The 14,581-nt window shown below is 36.8% G+C and overlaps 1 protein-coding gene across 3 annotated transcripts in view; it reads left to right on the forward strand.

The window, feature by feature from the left end:
* The window catches only part of PDE11A (phosphodiesterase 11A), a 127,380-nt gene that overhangs the window by 14,813 nt on the left and 97,986 nt on the right, over window positions 1-14,581 (forward strand). For all 3 annotated transcript variants that reach the window (XM_040703609.2, XM_040703608.2, XM_040703610.1), the window contains exon 2: window positions 1,183-1,341. In XM_040703609.2, the coding sequence (XP_040559543.1) occupies window positions 1,183-1,341 (159 nt within the window). The remainder of the gene's footprint in view (window positions 1-1,182; window positions 1,342-14,581) is intronic.

The following is a 14,581-nucleotide window of genomic DNA, read 5'->3' on the forward strand; positions in this document are numbered from 1 at the left end:
ATGAAAAATGTATAGCTCATCTTTTAGCTCGTTTGTTTGTATATATGGTAATCTTTGTTCAGTGATAACCAGCTGCATGGATTCTGCAGTGGAAGCTTAAAATGCACATCCAAACAATGTACAGTTTCCTCTTCAGGAAGCTATACACTGAGAAATATACTGGCTTCAGGGGTCTTTTTAAAGTCAAGCTGTTCTGATAACTTTGGTTCTTTCCAGAGAATTGTTTTTCTTGCAGGCACACAAGTATAGCTAACAAGTGTTTCCATCTGCTTACCAGAAATCATGGGCATCTGCAAAATATAGATGTGAAATGGCAGTGTGTATGTAAGATGACGTAACTAACACCAGATATCAGACTTAAAATATCATTCAGTAAGCATTCTATAAAGTAATGGGACTTATGTTAAAGTGACCGAATGTAATTTGATCTAAAGATGTGGTATTGTCACCCTATACACCTTTTTTCCATTTCTGTGCTTGTGAAGGTGGTAGTTGGTAATTATTCCACAATTAGTGGATTTAGAACACAGTTCTGAAACTTAGATGCAAGTAGATACAAAATCATATGAAGTCATGCATTTAAAAAAAAAAACCTTCCTCCTATTCAGTGTAACAGTAATAAAACCTTTTTTATGATGATAGAGTTCTTGGTCAGCAAAATTTCAAGAATGACCAAAACAACATGGAATTGCAAAACACTTGCAATTTTTCCCTCTACTTAGCTGCTCACCACTGTGGTGATTCAGTTGCTATGTTCCCATTAACACTGTTTAGAGTGGTGGTGCTAAATTTCCTGTTAGAGTACTATGGAATAATATAAAAAAAATGCAGATGTACACTATGTTTTAGGAACTTTGTCTACCCAAATACTTTCCTGTATGCTCCCAGCAAGCCAGGCAATGATTTGATTGGGTCTTGGTATTGTGGCTTATATTTTTAAGTGGTATCCATGAAAAAATACTTCTTTGTTTTGTGCTTGTGTAGTTTGAGTACAGCAATTTGACAACTGTTTTCCTCAGTATCTTAACTGGGGGAAAAACAGCTAATAGAGAGAAGGGTAATAACACAGGCAACAACATAGGATTATTTTCCTCTGTGTCTTGTATAGTAAGGTACCCTGCTACCTGAAGGAAGCTCAAATGTATGATATGCATGTTAATATTTCCTTGTTTTCTCTTGAAGGATCGCCGCTTCAATGATGAGATTGACAAACTGACTGGATACAAGACAAAATCACTTTTGTGTATGCCCATAAGAAACAGTGATGGAGAGATTATCGGTGTGGCACAAGCAATAAATAAGACTCCTGGAGGTGCCCCATTTTCTGATGACGATGAAAAAGTAAGACTGCCTTCTTCTGTTTTCTTTCTTTTATGTAGCCTGACAGAATCTTCTTAGGAGTACTTACTGCAGATATTATGAACAGAAGATTCGTTCTTTAATATTATAGACTTTTTAATTGTCATTTTCTCAGGTATAACAATGCTGCAGCATTTTATGTACAATTTATTTCCTTTTCTGTACCTATTAGAGGGGAGGGAAGAGCTGGTGTTAGTACTTTGGTTTGTATCTTGATGTTTCCTATCATTCCATGTTATTTACCTATATTAAAATGCCTCCTATTATGTTTTCTAATGCTTTCTTAACTTTTTTTAAAAAAAATCTGTGTTAATGTCTTAGAAAATTAACTGTAAAGCAGAAAAGCTGATACTTGTTTCATAAAACTTACAGCTGATATACTAGTATCGCTTTGTTCTTGCAGCCTTTCTTTTTTTTTTTGCCAAATCTTAATCACTCAGAATTTTAGCTTCCTTATTTGGCCTGCAGTTTGTTACTTATGTTTGAAAACCCTTGTTTGTGTGTGGGTGTCTTTCTATATTGACCATTCACAACATAGTTTCATACAGGTTAATTTTTTTTTGTGGACTGTGTATCTTGCAGTACAGAAGCTAGCGTTTCAAAAAACTATTCTCTAATAAACTTAGAAGCTGTGAAATTAAGGGTTTTGCCATCATTGTGGGGTAGCTCAGAGTAACCTTAAGATATTAAATTGAATTAAGAAGGAAAGACTAAGAACATGAGTACTGATCTATTTTTTATAGATGTTAATGCATATGCCTCCCCCACTGTAGGAATAATGAGTAGCTTCTGTTTGAAGTTAGGTAATTTCAATTAAAAATAAACATAAAGAAGAATTTGTATCACCAATAAATTAGATGCTGATTCAGAATGAAATAAAGTTGGTAGAAGCTGTTGCTTTAGGTTCAGATGACTTGTCAGTCTAACTATTTTTATAAGGATCAGGTGTACTTGGAAGCTTAATACTATTAAGGTATGGGAAGCAGCCTTTTGTGTTAATGGTGTTTAAGTGCTTAATATAAAACGTATGCTGTAACATAAAACATACATCTGTTCTGTAAATGCAAGAGACCTTGCCTATTAAACTTAAGCTTAACACTTCATAGATTTTATGTTAGACTTTTCATGCAATACACTAATGGGAAGACTTCAGTTAACCTCTAAATAAAATCTTTCAAAGAATGAAATATTTTTTTTTTGTTGAAGTGATAGTTTATTTTTTAATATAAACACTCAACAAAGTATTTGGAGAAAAATAGAACAATAGAGTTTTCTGTTGTCAAGCAAATATTCTGTGATGATAAACTAGTTGTGGTTTTCTTGTCCATTTGATTTTTTTTAATGAAAAATCATCTGAAGTAATAGGTTTACAGGGAAAACTATAATAGAGAAAAAGCTTGCTCACTTAAAATCACCACCTCCTCTGAATGTTCTCCATAGGATATATGCCTGTAGCATATACACTAATGTTATTTTAGGGGCTGTTACGTTTACCCCTTTATGCTATCATGAAGCATAGGAGTCTTTCAAATCCCTATCAAAGGATAAACACTTATTTTCTCCTTTCTGTCCTCTTTATTAAGATAAGTAGAGAGTAAAGGGAGTTCAAGTAGCAATGAGGAGGATTTTTGAATTAAAATTAGGGAAAATGGGAAATGGTGCTATTAAAGTCAGAATACCTGCACCTGAGTATGAAGGGAGAATGTGAATGAAACCAAAAAATGACTGGAAAGAACAAGGGTAGAGTCAGCAAGCTGCATAACAACTCTATCCAGGAAAGAGATGGAGTATCCTTTAAGCATGTATCATGAAACTACACACACTTGTGTTTGTATTAGTATAGTATTGAATCTATTTTTTGTAGAAGTGCAGGTAGAGACAGACTTTGCCTCTGAAACAAACTGACTCAAAAGCAGTTAATACTTGACAGAAAGCCATTGTTGGTGTATTATTACATGCTGACATTCCTGTGCTATGACAAAAAAAGGTGTTAAGCAATGCATGTTGGAAAGAGAAAATCCTGCCTCACTGGTTCATTGCAGTAGATGGGAATGATGTTTAAAATCAAGACAGTATGACATAAATGAAAAGTCTTATAAAGCTAAACTAACCTTGGTTTTTCAAGGCTGTGAAACTGCACAAATTAATCTCATCTTCTACAGAAGGCATAGGAATGTACTTATGTACTCCTTTAATTTGTTATTAAATGGCTATTTTTACTTATATATGTACAGCAATACATTTAGGCCATAGTATAGAGCCATTTCATAGTTTTTTGAAACAGTGGTTGGAGAACATGAATCTTCATGTAACTAATATCTGTTAATAGCTTCATACTCTGTTTCTTTGTGTAGTGGGAGTAATTCAAATTGGATAGTCTTTTGTGAAATTTCATTATGCAAGGGAACGTTTTGCTATCCAGGTAGGAAAATCCTTGCCAAGTGGCAAAACAAAACTACAAAGTGGATAAACAGTAGCTGAGAGTGTAAAGAAGACTTAATCATTCTTGCATCTGATAACTAATAAAAGGTATCTCTTTATAGAAACAGTTAGGAGCAAATATTTTAGGTTTAACTTATCACTTTCTTGCTATTAAGTAGAGATCTTCAAGCAGTTGTTCTAAACAGTGTGTACTTGCATGTGAAGAGTCAGCTTTGTTGCTCTGTACTGCTATATTCTTTGGATACTTTTCCTAAATCTGTTTCAACATTTTGTTCTGATCTGTTGTTCTCTCAAGCTGATTGTTAACTTTTAGTTGAAGTGCAGATTCTCATTAACCTAGCCATTTGGATCAGAGTTGAAAGATTAGGCTTATACCTGGATAGTAATGGTTTTTCTTGAAAGTGCATTCGACAAGTGAAAGGGAGTGAAGTATAAATTAGGGTAATGAGAAGAAAGCCTATGGTATGACAGACGATTCAGGTAGCTCAGCTACTTGGTTATTCTGAGGTAATATGTGAGAGTTTAAAATTATTTATTAAAGCTAAGTAAACGGAGCTACCATTCACATAAACACAACTAGTTTTATAAAACTCAAAAGGTATTTATAAGAGCAATATTCATTGCAGTATATGTATTTAAAGTCCTCTTTGGACTAAAGCTTTTTTCTAACCATGTGCTGAGTAACAAGAAAAAAATCACTATCATCTTCATCAGTATCAACTATTCCAGTACCACATTAGGTAATTTTTCTCTTGCAAGAATTTTTTTCTGTGAAAATAACATCTGCAACAGATTGGTAAAATTGATGGTGCATAATGATTCAGAATGAATTAACTTCTCCCATTTTCAGTTGCTGCTACTTCAGACATCTGAAAAGACCCTGTACTTTGAGTCTTATCTTTATACTTTTTCTCACTTGTGTAACCATGAGTTTTCTTCTGAGTTCCTTTTCTTGAAAATCTTAAACATTCAATATTGACGTCAGACTTGTATGTTAATACCGTATGTGCTAGAATGGGTAGTCAAATGTAAATTGAAGTAGTAAAATGAGACTTTTGCTGAATAGGCTTCTCTGTACTTTTTTTAGTACATCTTGTTCCTGTATAAAAATATCATGTTTGAAGTGTTGCCTTTACCTTGTATAGATTTCATCTTGGATACAATATTTGAATATCATATATTCAACTAGCAAATCCACGGTGTGATGTCAATTGTGTATTGCATAAACATGTTAATATAATATTGGATGTTACTACTGAAGTTGTGGTGTTTGGTTTCCATCCTGTGGTTACTAAAGATTTTTCGTAATCAGCCAGTTTCCTGTACCTTAATTGCCATCTTCATTTTCTAGTCACTTACGCTATTGTTGCAGTTAAAAACAAATGTGTTTCTAATAATTCTTCAGTAATATATTAAATGGGTCCTCAAATGTACTGTTTAAGGGAAAAAATAAGCGAGAAGGGGAAGATTACTGTGGTCTGTGGCTTGGCTGCCTGTGTACTCTTTTTGGTCATGGTTTTTGTTGGTGTGTTTTAAGATCTATGCTCTTAAGCTTCTTCCCTCACTGAAAACCTAGAAGATATTATATACCTCTGGGAAGCCAAGAAATGCACTTCCAATAGAATGTTTTGCAGGATTGGTGAATGCTTTTTTAGTGATATCAGAGGAGGTGATTTGAAGGAAAAGGGGCAAGAGAAAACTAGGGGGGGGGAAAGAGACCTGGAAAGTGCTTTCTAAAACAATGAAAGGAAAATCTGTCTGGGTGTTAAGGTGCTATGTGCAGTAAAGTCTGACTAGCTAGCAAACTCAGTTTTATGTTGATGTTACAATTTCTGATAAGTAGCAATTTCAGAATAATTAGAAAATGAAACTGTACTAAACTGACCCCTACCTCCAGGCTCTTTCATACAAATCTTGGTATACTTTAGATATGACTTCTGTTAGGAAGTGTCCTTCTATACTTACTATTATGTGAAACAATTAATTTTTTTTTGCAAAGCTACTAGACTATTGTATAATAAAATGTCACTTGGGGGCACTAGTGCCTTGAGTCAATAGAAAACAAAGAATAATGTTTTCAATTACAATTAAGTAGATGCTAGCGTCACTTTATGTATTTGTTTTAGTTATTCTTTTGAAATTTAGAACAAATAAAATATTTAAGATTTGGGGAGTTTTGAATGCTCCCAATCTGTAACCAAGTTTATGTTTTGCAATATGTAAAATGGTAGAGTACTAAATTTCCAAGCTTTTGTGGCTTTTTTTCATGGCAGACTTCCAGGCTTTTTTTCCTGTATCTCTGGCCATGGTATTGGTATCATTGCTAAGTTAGCTTTCTGCATGTAATGATTGCTTCCAGTTGCTAAACAAACTGCTTCCTTGTGATACACGGGGTGATCCAGCCGTTTCATTGTTTTGAGCTAAACTAGACCTGACAAATTGCTGTATGGGTTTTACCTCCTCAGCGTCAATGGCTTGGTCAGCCACAATGATGTAGAGATTTCTGACAATTTTGACAATTACAATTTTGACAATTACAACAGTGCTAATTATTTAATTTAACAGTCATCACCTTACACTATTGTGTAGCTGGTAACTTTTAAAAATAAAATAAAGATGCTGAAGAATATCAGTTTTATTCCAACAGTGAATGTCAGTTTATCTGGAAGGCTTAAAAGCAAACAAAACCTTGAAAAGAAGGGTATGGCCTGTGTGTGTTCCTAGTGCTGTCCTGAAGAGACACTTAAGTATTTGTGCTGTTTGCTGGTGAGTCATACGTGTTGCAGGACAAGTGAGGAAACTACCTAGCAAGAGTTTGACAGTCTGTGGTTTAGATGATTGTACACACTTGAGAGTATCCTGAGATGCAGTGTCAAAACAAATCTAATCCTCCATCAGAGGCTTAACAAGTGGCATCATCAGCTTCATCATCCCTTCACCTGGTGTCCATTTTCTCTCTGTCTCTGGCATGCTCCTAGCCTGAAGGAAGTGAATTAGCTGCAGGTATATTACACAGGATCAGCTAGTTTTGGAATTCAGTTCTGCTTGATTTAGGGAGAGACTATCTTGAATGCAGTGAGATTCCATTTTTCCAGCCCCATCCCAGGAAGGATTTGGTTGTCTATGCCCTATGGATGCTTCTATTAGGAGCAATATAACCAGACTCCAGGGTTCAGCCCATGATCTTTGTGGTTTGGAGTACCTTAAAGATATGGCTCTTGCATGCTCTATCATTTCTATTTCTTGCATTTCTAATAACAGCCATAGTGATTCTAAATTGCTCAATTTAATATGCTCTTCTGAGTTGTATCGGCTAAGGCCCAAATACATTCTATACTGGGATTGTTATAATGATGAATGATTTGTAGAGATTTTTCTGTACCTGCTGATTTGTGTTCTGTGAATCTTTGCATGATGGGCTTAAAGTAATGCTGGGAGACAGTTATCTCTAAGTCAGATATTACTGCCTCTTTACCTTGTGGAAGTAATCAGCAGTAAATAAAAGTATCAGGAGGAGTGATTCAGAACATGCTAACATCTGATTATTGTGAAAATTGTGTGTCCAGCTCTGAATCTGAAGAATGTGCAAGAAGGTCATCTGAAAATTACTTTATTACTTTAGGTGCACTAGAATGGAACATGAGAAACAAATTACTTTAATCATTTTGCAGGTTTACATATTTCATTGTGATAACGTTGGCCTTGAGTGCTCCTGCTAACATCTACCTTGGTTCTCTGATAAATCCCCATGGCAGTGTGACTCTAAAATCTATTAGTTAAAATAGGCATAATCCTCAAAGATATCTCCTGGGACTGTATGCTTTTGCATCTAAATACAAGATATGAATTTGCTGAAAGAAGGCAGAAAATAACAAAGACACTCAAAGGATGAAGGTGTTAAAGCGCTACAACTATCTGGGAAAACTAATGGTCTGTTAGGCACTATTCTTGAAAGTACTTGCTACACAAATGTAACTTGAAATAGATCACAGTAACAGAATTCTTTTGCTGGGGGAGTTTAAAACAATTTGTTACTAGAATATTGGTTTTATCAGGACGTGTCCGCATCACTTCTTTGCAACCAACAGTGGCAAGCAACTGCAGTGACAAACACTTCAGTGGTCTTGTTTCTGTCTTGTGGACGTTCAGTCATAACTTCAAGTTATGGAGATTGCTTTTATTCTCTTCAATTACAGAACACTAAATGTGCTTTAGCTTATGTCTCAGTATCTGTTTTGAAGACTTCTAATTTGAACGTTAACTGCCAGTCTCACCTCTGAGGAGTGGAGGCAAGTTTAAGATGTCTTACTGTGATATTTTAGTGAAATAGTTATCTGTCAATTAAATGCATCTTTCTAAGTTTAGCGGCTACTTTGTGTTCATAGTATGTAGTACGCTAAATCCTTGATACCTGTTTGAAGCTTTTAGATGCTACCATGAAACAAATACCTTCAGGTCTGGCATCTGGAAGGACAGACTGAGGTTCTGTGCTTGCTGTATTCAGTGACTGTGGGGAAGGTGTCTGGATTCTACCTGTCATTGTCAGTAGGAGTCTGAACCTGTTTGCTCTTCCTGTATTACTTCTGTCTTCTTAAATAATTTATACAGAGAGATTTGGACAAATAAGTGCTTTCTTCTGTAAACCTAGACGGTGATTTAGCTAATGTATTTTGTAGCATTTGATTTGGAACCCAATTCAAAGCTCAATAAACTAAATGGAAGAATCTCTGCTGACTTCATGGGCTTTTAGACAAACTTTGAACCTCTGTCCGTTTAGGAATATTTCACTAAATGCAGATCCTTATTCTATGAAGCTTAAATTAATCTAAGTCAGAGCACTAATTAAATAAGCTGAGGACCAGTTATTTTCTCTATCTTCCCTTTCCACTGGATGCAGAGAAGGCTCCAATAGGCTGAATGCAGTTTCTGCTCTTGATCGAACAAGCCTCTTGATTTGCTAGACATGAAGGGGAAAAAAAGCTTATTTCATGAACATTCATTAGAAAGTTAGACAACAGATTCTGACAAAACAGAAGTGAGTGCCTCTCTCAAGTTAGGCTGTTCTTCCTGGGTTTTTTGTTAATGTACACGTGACTTCAGACTCTAGGCAGCTGATAAAACAAATTGGGGGGTGCGTGATCTGATTTAAAAATGTTAGTTGGTCTTGGAAATTGAGCTATACAGAGAGCCATTTGACAGAATGAAACAAATATTTGTTGGCTGCTGGTTGTGAAACAAATCTGGTGAGAGCAGAGGAACCCTGTATGTGTTTCTTCCCTAACACTTTAAACAGAAAACCCAAAAGCTAAGAGTTGTGTGGGTTTGATCATAATCTTCAGATCCTTCAGAAACTAAGTGTGATGTTTTCGTATTCACTAACTATTAATTTAATCCTTCTTTGTGAACAGTATTTTAATAACTTTCACTGGTTTAAAAAATGCTTCTAATACCAAAGCAACTGAGTCAATTTTGCCTGGTTCATCTCTTGGTAGAGAGGATATGTGGCAGCTCATTAGAAAAACCTTGTTTGCTTCAAGTGAAACTTGCCCTGGGAGAAACCTGTATCGGAACATGGTTACAGAAGCATGTAGTCTTTCTAGTCTACAGTTGGTGAAGACCTCAATTCTAACAATTACTTGGGATGTGCCCCATTGGCTGAACGGGAGTACCTTGTCCCCAGTGAAGTTTTTTTTCCTGAACTTCTGTCAGTCTATTCAGTTCTCCGTAACTGCTCTTCATGATAACTTTTAAGGATATATATGCTTTTAGAAAATAGCATTTCATGTCTCCTGTGAATTGCTTATCTTTCCTGAAGCAGAATGAAATGTTTGTACAGCATTTCTTGCCATCAAAAGTATTTCCTGCTAGAATAGTGATGTTAAACCTGTCTGTAACTATAGATTACATAAGATATTGAAAACTGCTTAGCAAATCATTTTGCTAAAAATAGTCTACCTCTGATCTTAAACATGTTACTACAGGCTTCCTAAGAGTTATGGACAATATTTTGTCATTCTGGCACTGACTCATTGTATGTTCTTGGGCAAATTGCATAGTGGGCTCTCTAATTATAAAAATGGTATTAGGTGTTTCCACACTTAACATTTATCATACTTTTGTAGTAGGCGCTTGACAGGGATATGTGCTGTACGGGATAGGCCTCTCCCTAAGCACAGTGAAAGGGTGCTGTTGTGCTCAGACAGACTGTCCTTGCTAACGAAGTAAACAAGATAAGAAGGCAAAGGAATGAGGAGACAATAGGAGCCAAATAAGGAATTGTAGTAAGGGGCTAAGATCCAGTATGGACGAGTCAGGACAGGGCAGGATAGCTCAAGTAAAGGTATATAAAAAATATATATGCTCAGCTGTACATATCAGTATGAATTGTGCTTGAGTGGTTTGTGGATGTATAGCTAGTCTAAAATCGGTGGACTCCTGGTTGTATATCAAAAGGAAGAACTCAGTCCTTCTCCTCACTGTCTTCGTTACTGCTAGTTGGAGAAACTGAAGTTAGCAGATCCAGCAATTGGCGTATGTAAGCAACAATATGGAGTGCACAGGAATGTGGTTTCTCTGTATCTGGAAAATTAACTCTGTGACCACAAAGTGAATAAAATCCTTGTCCTCTTCATAGGAACATAAAAGATATGTGAAAAGTTCGTCTAACTCAGTAACCTTTCAGTCAGCTGTTCAATGCAAAATGCCTTGGATGAGGCAAGTATAGGGTGAAATTTCTCTTGCTTAGTCCTCTTATTTCTCCTGGTTTACTAGATGTGGTATCGTGTATTCATTACCAACCCAAGGACTTTGCACTTACAAATTTATTTAGGCATTTCTTGAAGTATGCTGAACTATTAGCTTTCAAAAATTTCCTATGCGTTGAGTGAAGAATCCCTATCCTGACATTCATTAAGTTCATGTTACTCCTCCTTGCTTTGCTTTCACTTAACATAGTGAAGAGCTGCTTCCTATTCATTTTCATGCCAATTGCTTTTCTCTAAAGAATCTTCAGTCTTGAAAAGCTGTGAGATTGCCACCTGGAGCAGTTCCTCCAGGCAGTGAACTGTTTGCTTTGGCAGGAGTGGTGTCTGCTCCTAAGTCCTGGGCAGGGCCTTGAGTCTGCAGGAACAGTCAGCACTTCCCTGTCTGGAGAAGCCAGAATGATTTGAACCACTTTTCTGTGTGCTGTAGCCAGATAAAGAAAAATGAGGAAAGTTCCCCCCCCCCCCCCCCCCCCCCCCGCCCCATTGTTCTAAAACTAACAGTCAGGTATGCCCAGGTTTTGAGAGCTAGGGTAGACCTTTGCTGTGTATTGGCATTTTGATGCCATTGAATCACAGGAATATAAAAGGCTTTGCTAGCTGGCAAATGCTAAACTAGAGTTAATCCATGTTATGACAGTTTATTTTTTTCAATCAGAACTGTTGTTGGTGCTATCAGTGATAACTGATCTATATTGTTGAAAATAATGAAGTGGTGATCAGATTTCAGTAAGAAAAGTATGCAGTGCACTTAAGTAGCCTCTATCAGGAGAAGCAAACTGTTTATGAAAATATTTCCTGTGAACAGCATAGTGATACTGGCTGGGGTGCTAGCAAGAACACTAAAATGGTGCTTTGTGGAAGCTATGAGTAAGTACTTTAATTGTCAACTTGGTCTGTGGGGGAGACCTTTTACTTAGATGATTTATCATCATATGTTTTTAGCAAAACCGTGTCGATACTAGCAGTCTTCAAGGCTACAGTCTTGGGACTGAAGTTGACATGAAATTAACCTCTGTTAATTTGCTGGCAATTACCTGTCAGTGTTGTAGCACTGAATGGATAAAAACAAATCTTGTTATTTTTACTTTCCCATTAAAAAAAAAGTTTTGCTGTATAAAAATGGACCAGCAGAATTTTGCTATGCTGGTGTCATGGTTACAAGGCAAATTCAAGGATAATAGCTCTTTGGTGTGGTAATAGTTCACTGGTGTTATGGTATGCTTTCTCACCAAGTGATGAGTAGAAATGCCTTGGAGCCATGGAATGGGACATGATGCATAGGGCTATGTAGTCCAAATGGAGGCAAGCATGGAGTCGTGACAGACTTGTGGAGGGCTGAGACCTGAGGATGTCCTAGTGACTATTTTCTCAGTCTAAAATTTGTGATGAATTTGTATTGCTTTAAGGTGGTGAAGGGACAAGTGGTGGAGCCTATGGAAATTGTCTCTCTTTGGTGCTGTGATAACGTATTGACTTCATGTGGGAAATTTCTTTTGATATAAGTAAGGATTGTGTGATGAATGTTGATGAATGTATATTCATCAGCATATGAATGTTTTTTCCTCAGTGTCAATGGGATGTCCTGTAAGACAGCGGGGCCATATATTGCAGTCTGAGTTGGAACAGTCCTAAAGGCTAGGCCAAAAGAGTAGATCTGTTGTGAGGTGATCCTGCTTCCTACTGAAGAGAAGAGGCTTTGAAAGATGATGGATCACCATGGTGTTTTTACCATAAACACAATCAGAATTTTCCTTTTCTGTTATGCTCAGTAGAAAACATGGCTAGTGAGAGCTATCTATTTGCTTTGGTGTCTGAGTCACTAAGGTTTATTAACTGCAATAGCCAGAAGTTGCAGGGTTTCTCCTTTAGCTCAAGGCATAAAATCATGAACTTTTAATCCTGTATGTCCAGAAGCTTCTGTTATCAACAGTGGCTCAGAGTGGATGTGCAGAGTGCTGAAACATAGCTGTAGTTATACCGTTGTTGTGAGAAATGGGGAACTCTGGTCTCTGAAATAGTGTCAAATAATTCTGAACTTCAGAAAGTTGGAAAACCTGACTGTAACAGCTGAAGTCTGCCCACAGAAGTGTTAAACTGGCAGGCTGGCAAGAATCTTCTCACTAACAAATCAAGGAATTGAATATTGCATCTAATTGAAAATTTGGAACGATATGCAATATAGAGACTAATTTTCCTTTATAAGCAGAAAGATGTTCTGTTTTTTGTGATCTCATGAACATCTGACAAAATCCAATCACAAGTGATAAGCTCAATAGTTGATGCCAGCCCAAGCAGTTCGTATATGGATAAAAGCCTTGTATTTTTCCGAAGCAGCTTTTGAGAAATCACTGTAAGCAAGGAGCAGAGGTCGTTCATGTGAGATGTGACAACACTTGATAAATTTTCACAACCCATAGAAATGGAGGGTCTAGCTCATTCCATGTGTTCAATTGTCAGGAGGTTTGAAGTTGCTTCATTGGTGTTTACATTTTGAAGGATGATGGCAAACTTTTTTCAAGCTGTTGCAGTTTCTCACATAATCTTAAAAGTTCTGTTTCCAGAGGAAAAAATAATAGAATAGTAAGGAATTTACTTGTAAGCCTATATACTATGAAGTAGGTAGAATTTAGCATGTATTAATTGATGAAATACTTCTTCCACTTAGATTACTGAATGATTGTCTACTTCACCGATGTAATTCTGAATTAGTACATCCTGAATATTAAGAAAAAATACTTCAATTATTGGTTCATCATGTACCTAGACTTTTTTCTAATGATAATTGAACTTGAGATGAATAACTTGGATTGTTGATTGTAATTTAATTTATTCTAATTTGCATGGCCTTCTGTTTTGCTTCTGCTGTCAGTTTTGTGGATTTTATGAGAATAGATATGACAAGTCACACTAAGATCTATTTTTGCATATAGAAAAATTAATTTAGATGTTAGATGTCTGCAGTAGCCTGCAATGTTGAAATTGGAAAAATCTAACTCTTAAATATTCAGCAGATAGAATTTTAATCAACCTGCTGGGAGTTGGGATATACGTGGCTGGATGCCTGAATGTCACAGATACTGGGAGTAGCCTGGTGCTCTTTGAGAGTGGTTTTGTGGGTGGTGGGGAGCTGTTATTCTGTTCTTTACCTTACGGATTACTCTGCATCTCTTTCAATTTGTCCTGCAATAGCTGTATCATCCCTTTTTGATCAGTATATTGAATTTGTACTGTATAAGGCCTGTTCTCCCTCAGTGCTTTCCCTTTTTTGTTATCCTGTTGCTACGATTTGGCTTCTGTCTGTTTTCTCGCTATGCTTTTTGCAGATGTGTGTATTTGTGAAAGGGGTAGGGTTCTTGAAAGACTTGCTGCTTGCTAGAGTTCAGCATGCATCACTTTGCACTCAGATGCTGAAACACGCTGGTGGCTGGTGAGGTCACTCCGTAAAATCTTTTGATGTTACAGAAACCTGTGTGTGCTCAGAACTGTTAGATATCAGACCATAAAAACTGCTACTGGAGGTTATCACAAGCTGGCATGGTTTAAAAAATAAAAAGTCAAGAGTATGTGGGAAATGTGGAAGTAGTACCTATTTTATTACCTATTATTTGGAAAGGGACCTTGGTGTACTGATGGACAGTCAGCTGAATATGAGCCAGTAGTGTGGCCAAGAAGTCCAATGGCATCCTGGCTTGTATCAGGAATGGTGTGGTGAGCAGGACTAGGGAAGTAATCCTGTTCCTGTACTCAGCCCTGGTAAGGCCTCACCTGGAGTATTGTGTTCAGTTTTGGGCACCTCAGTGCAGAAAGGACATGGAGGTGCTGCAGCAAGCCCGAAGAAGTCAACAAGGTTTGTGAAGGGCTTGGAGAATATGCCCTACGAGGAGCAACTAAAGGAACTGGGGCTGATTAGTCTGGGGAAAAGGAGGTTGTCTCTTCTCATTGGTGACGGAAGGAGGGGAAATAGCCTCAAGTTGCAGCAGGGGAAGTTTAGGTTGGATATCAGGAAAATCTTCTTT

This window comes from Gallus gallus, chromosome 7 (assembly GCF_016699485.2).
Source record: "Gallus gallus isolate bGalGal1 chromosome 7, bGalGal1.mat.broiler.GRCg7b, whole genome shotgun sequence".
Classification (NCBI taxonomy): domain Eukaryota; kingdom Metazoa; phylum Chordata; class Aves; order Galliformes; family Phasianidae; genus Gallus; species Gallus gallus.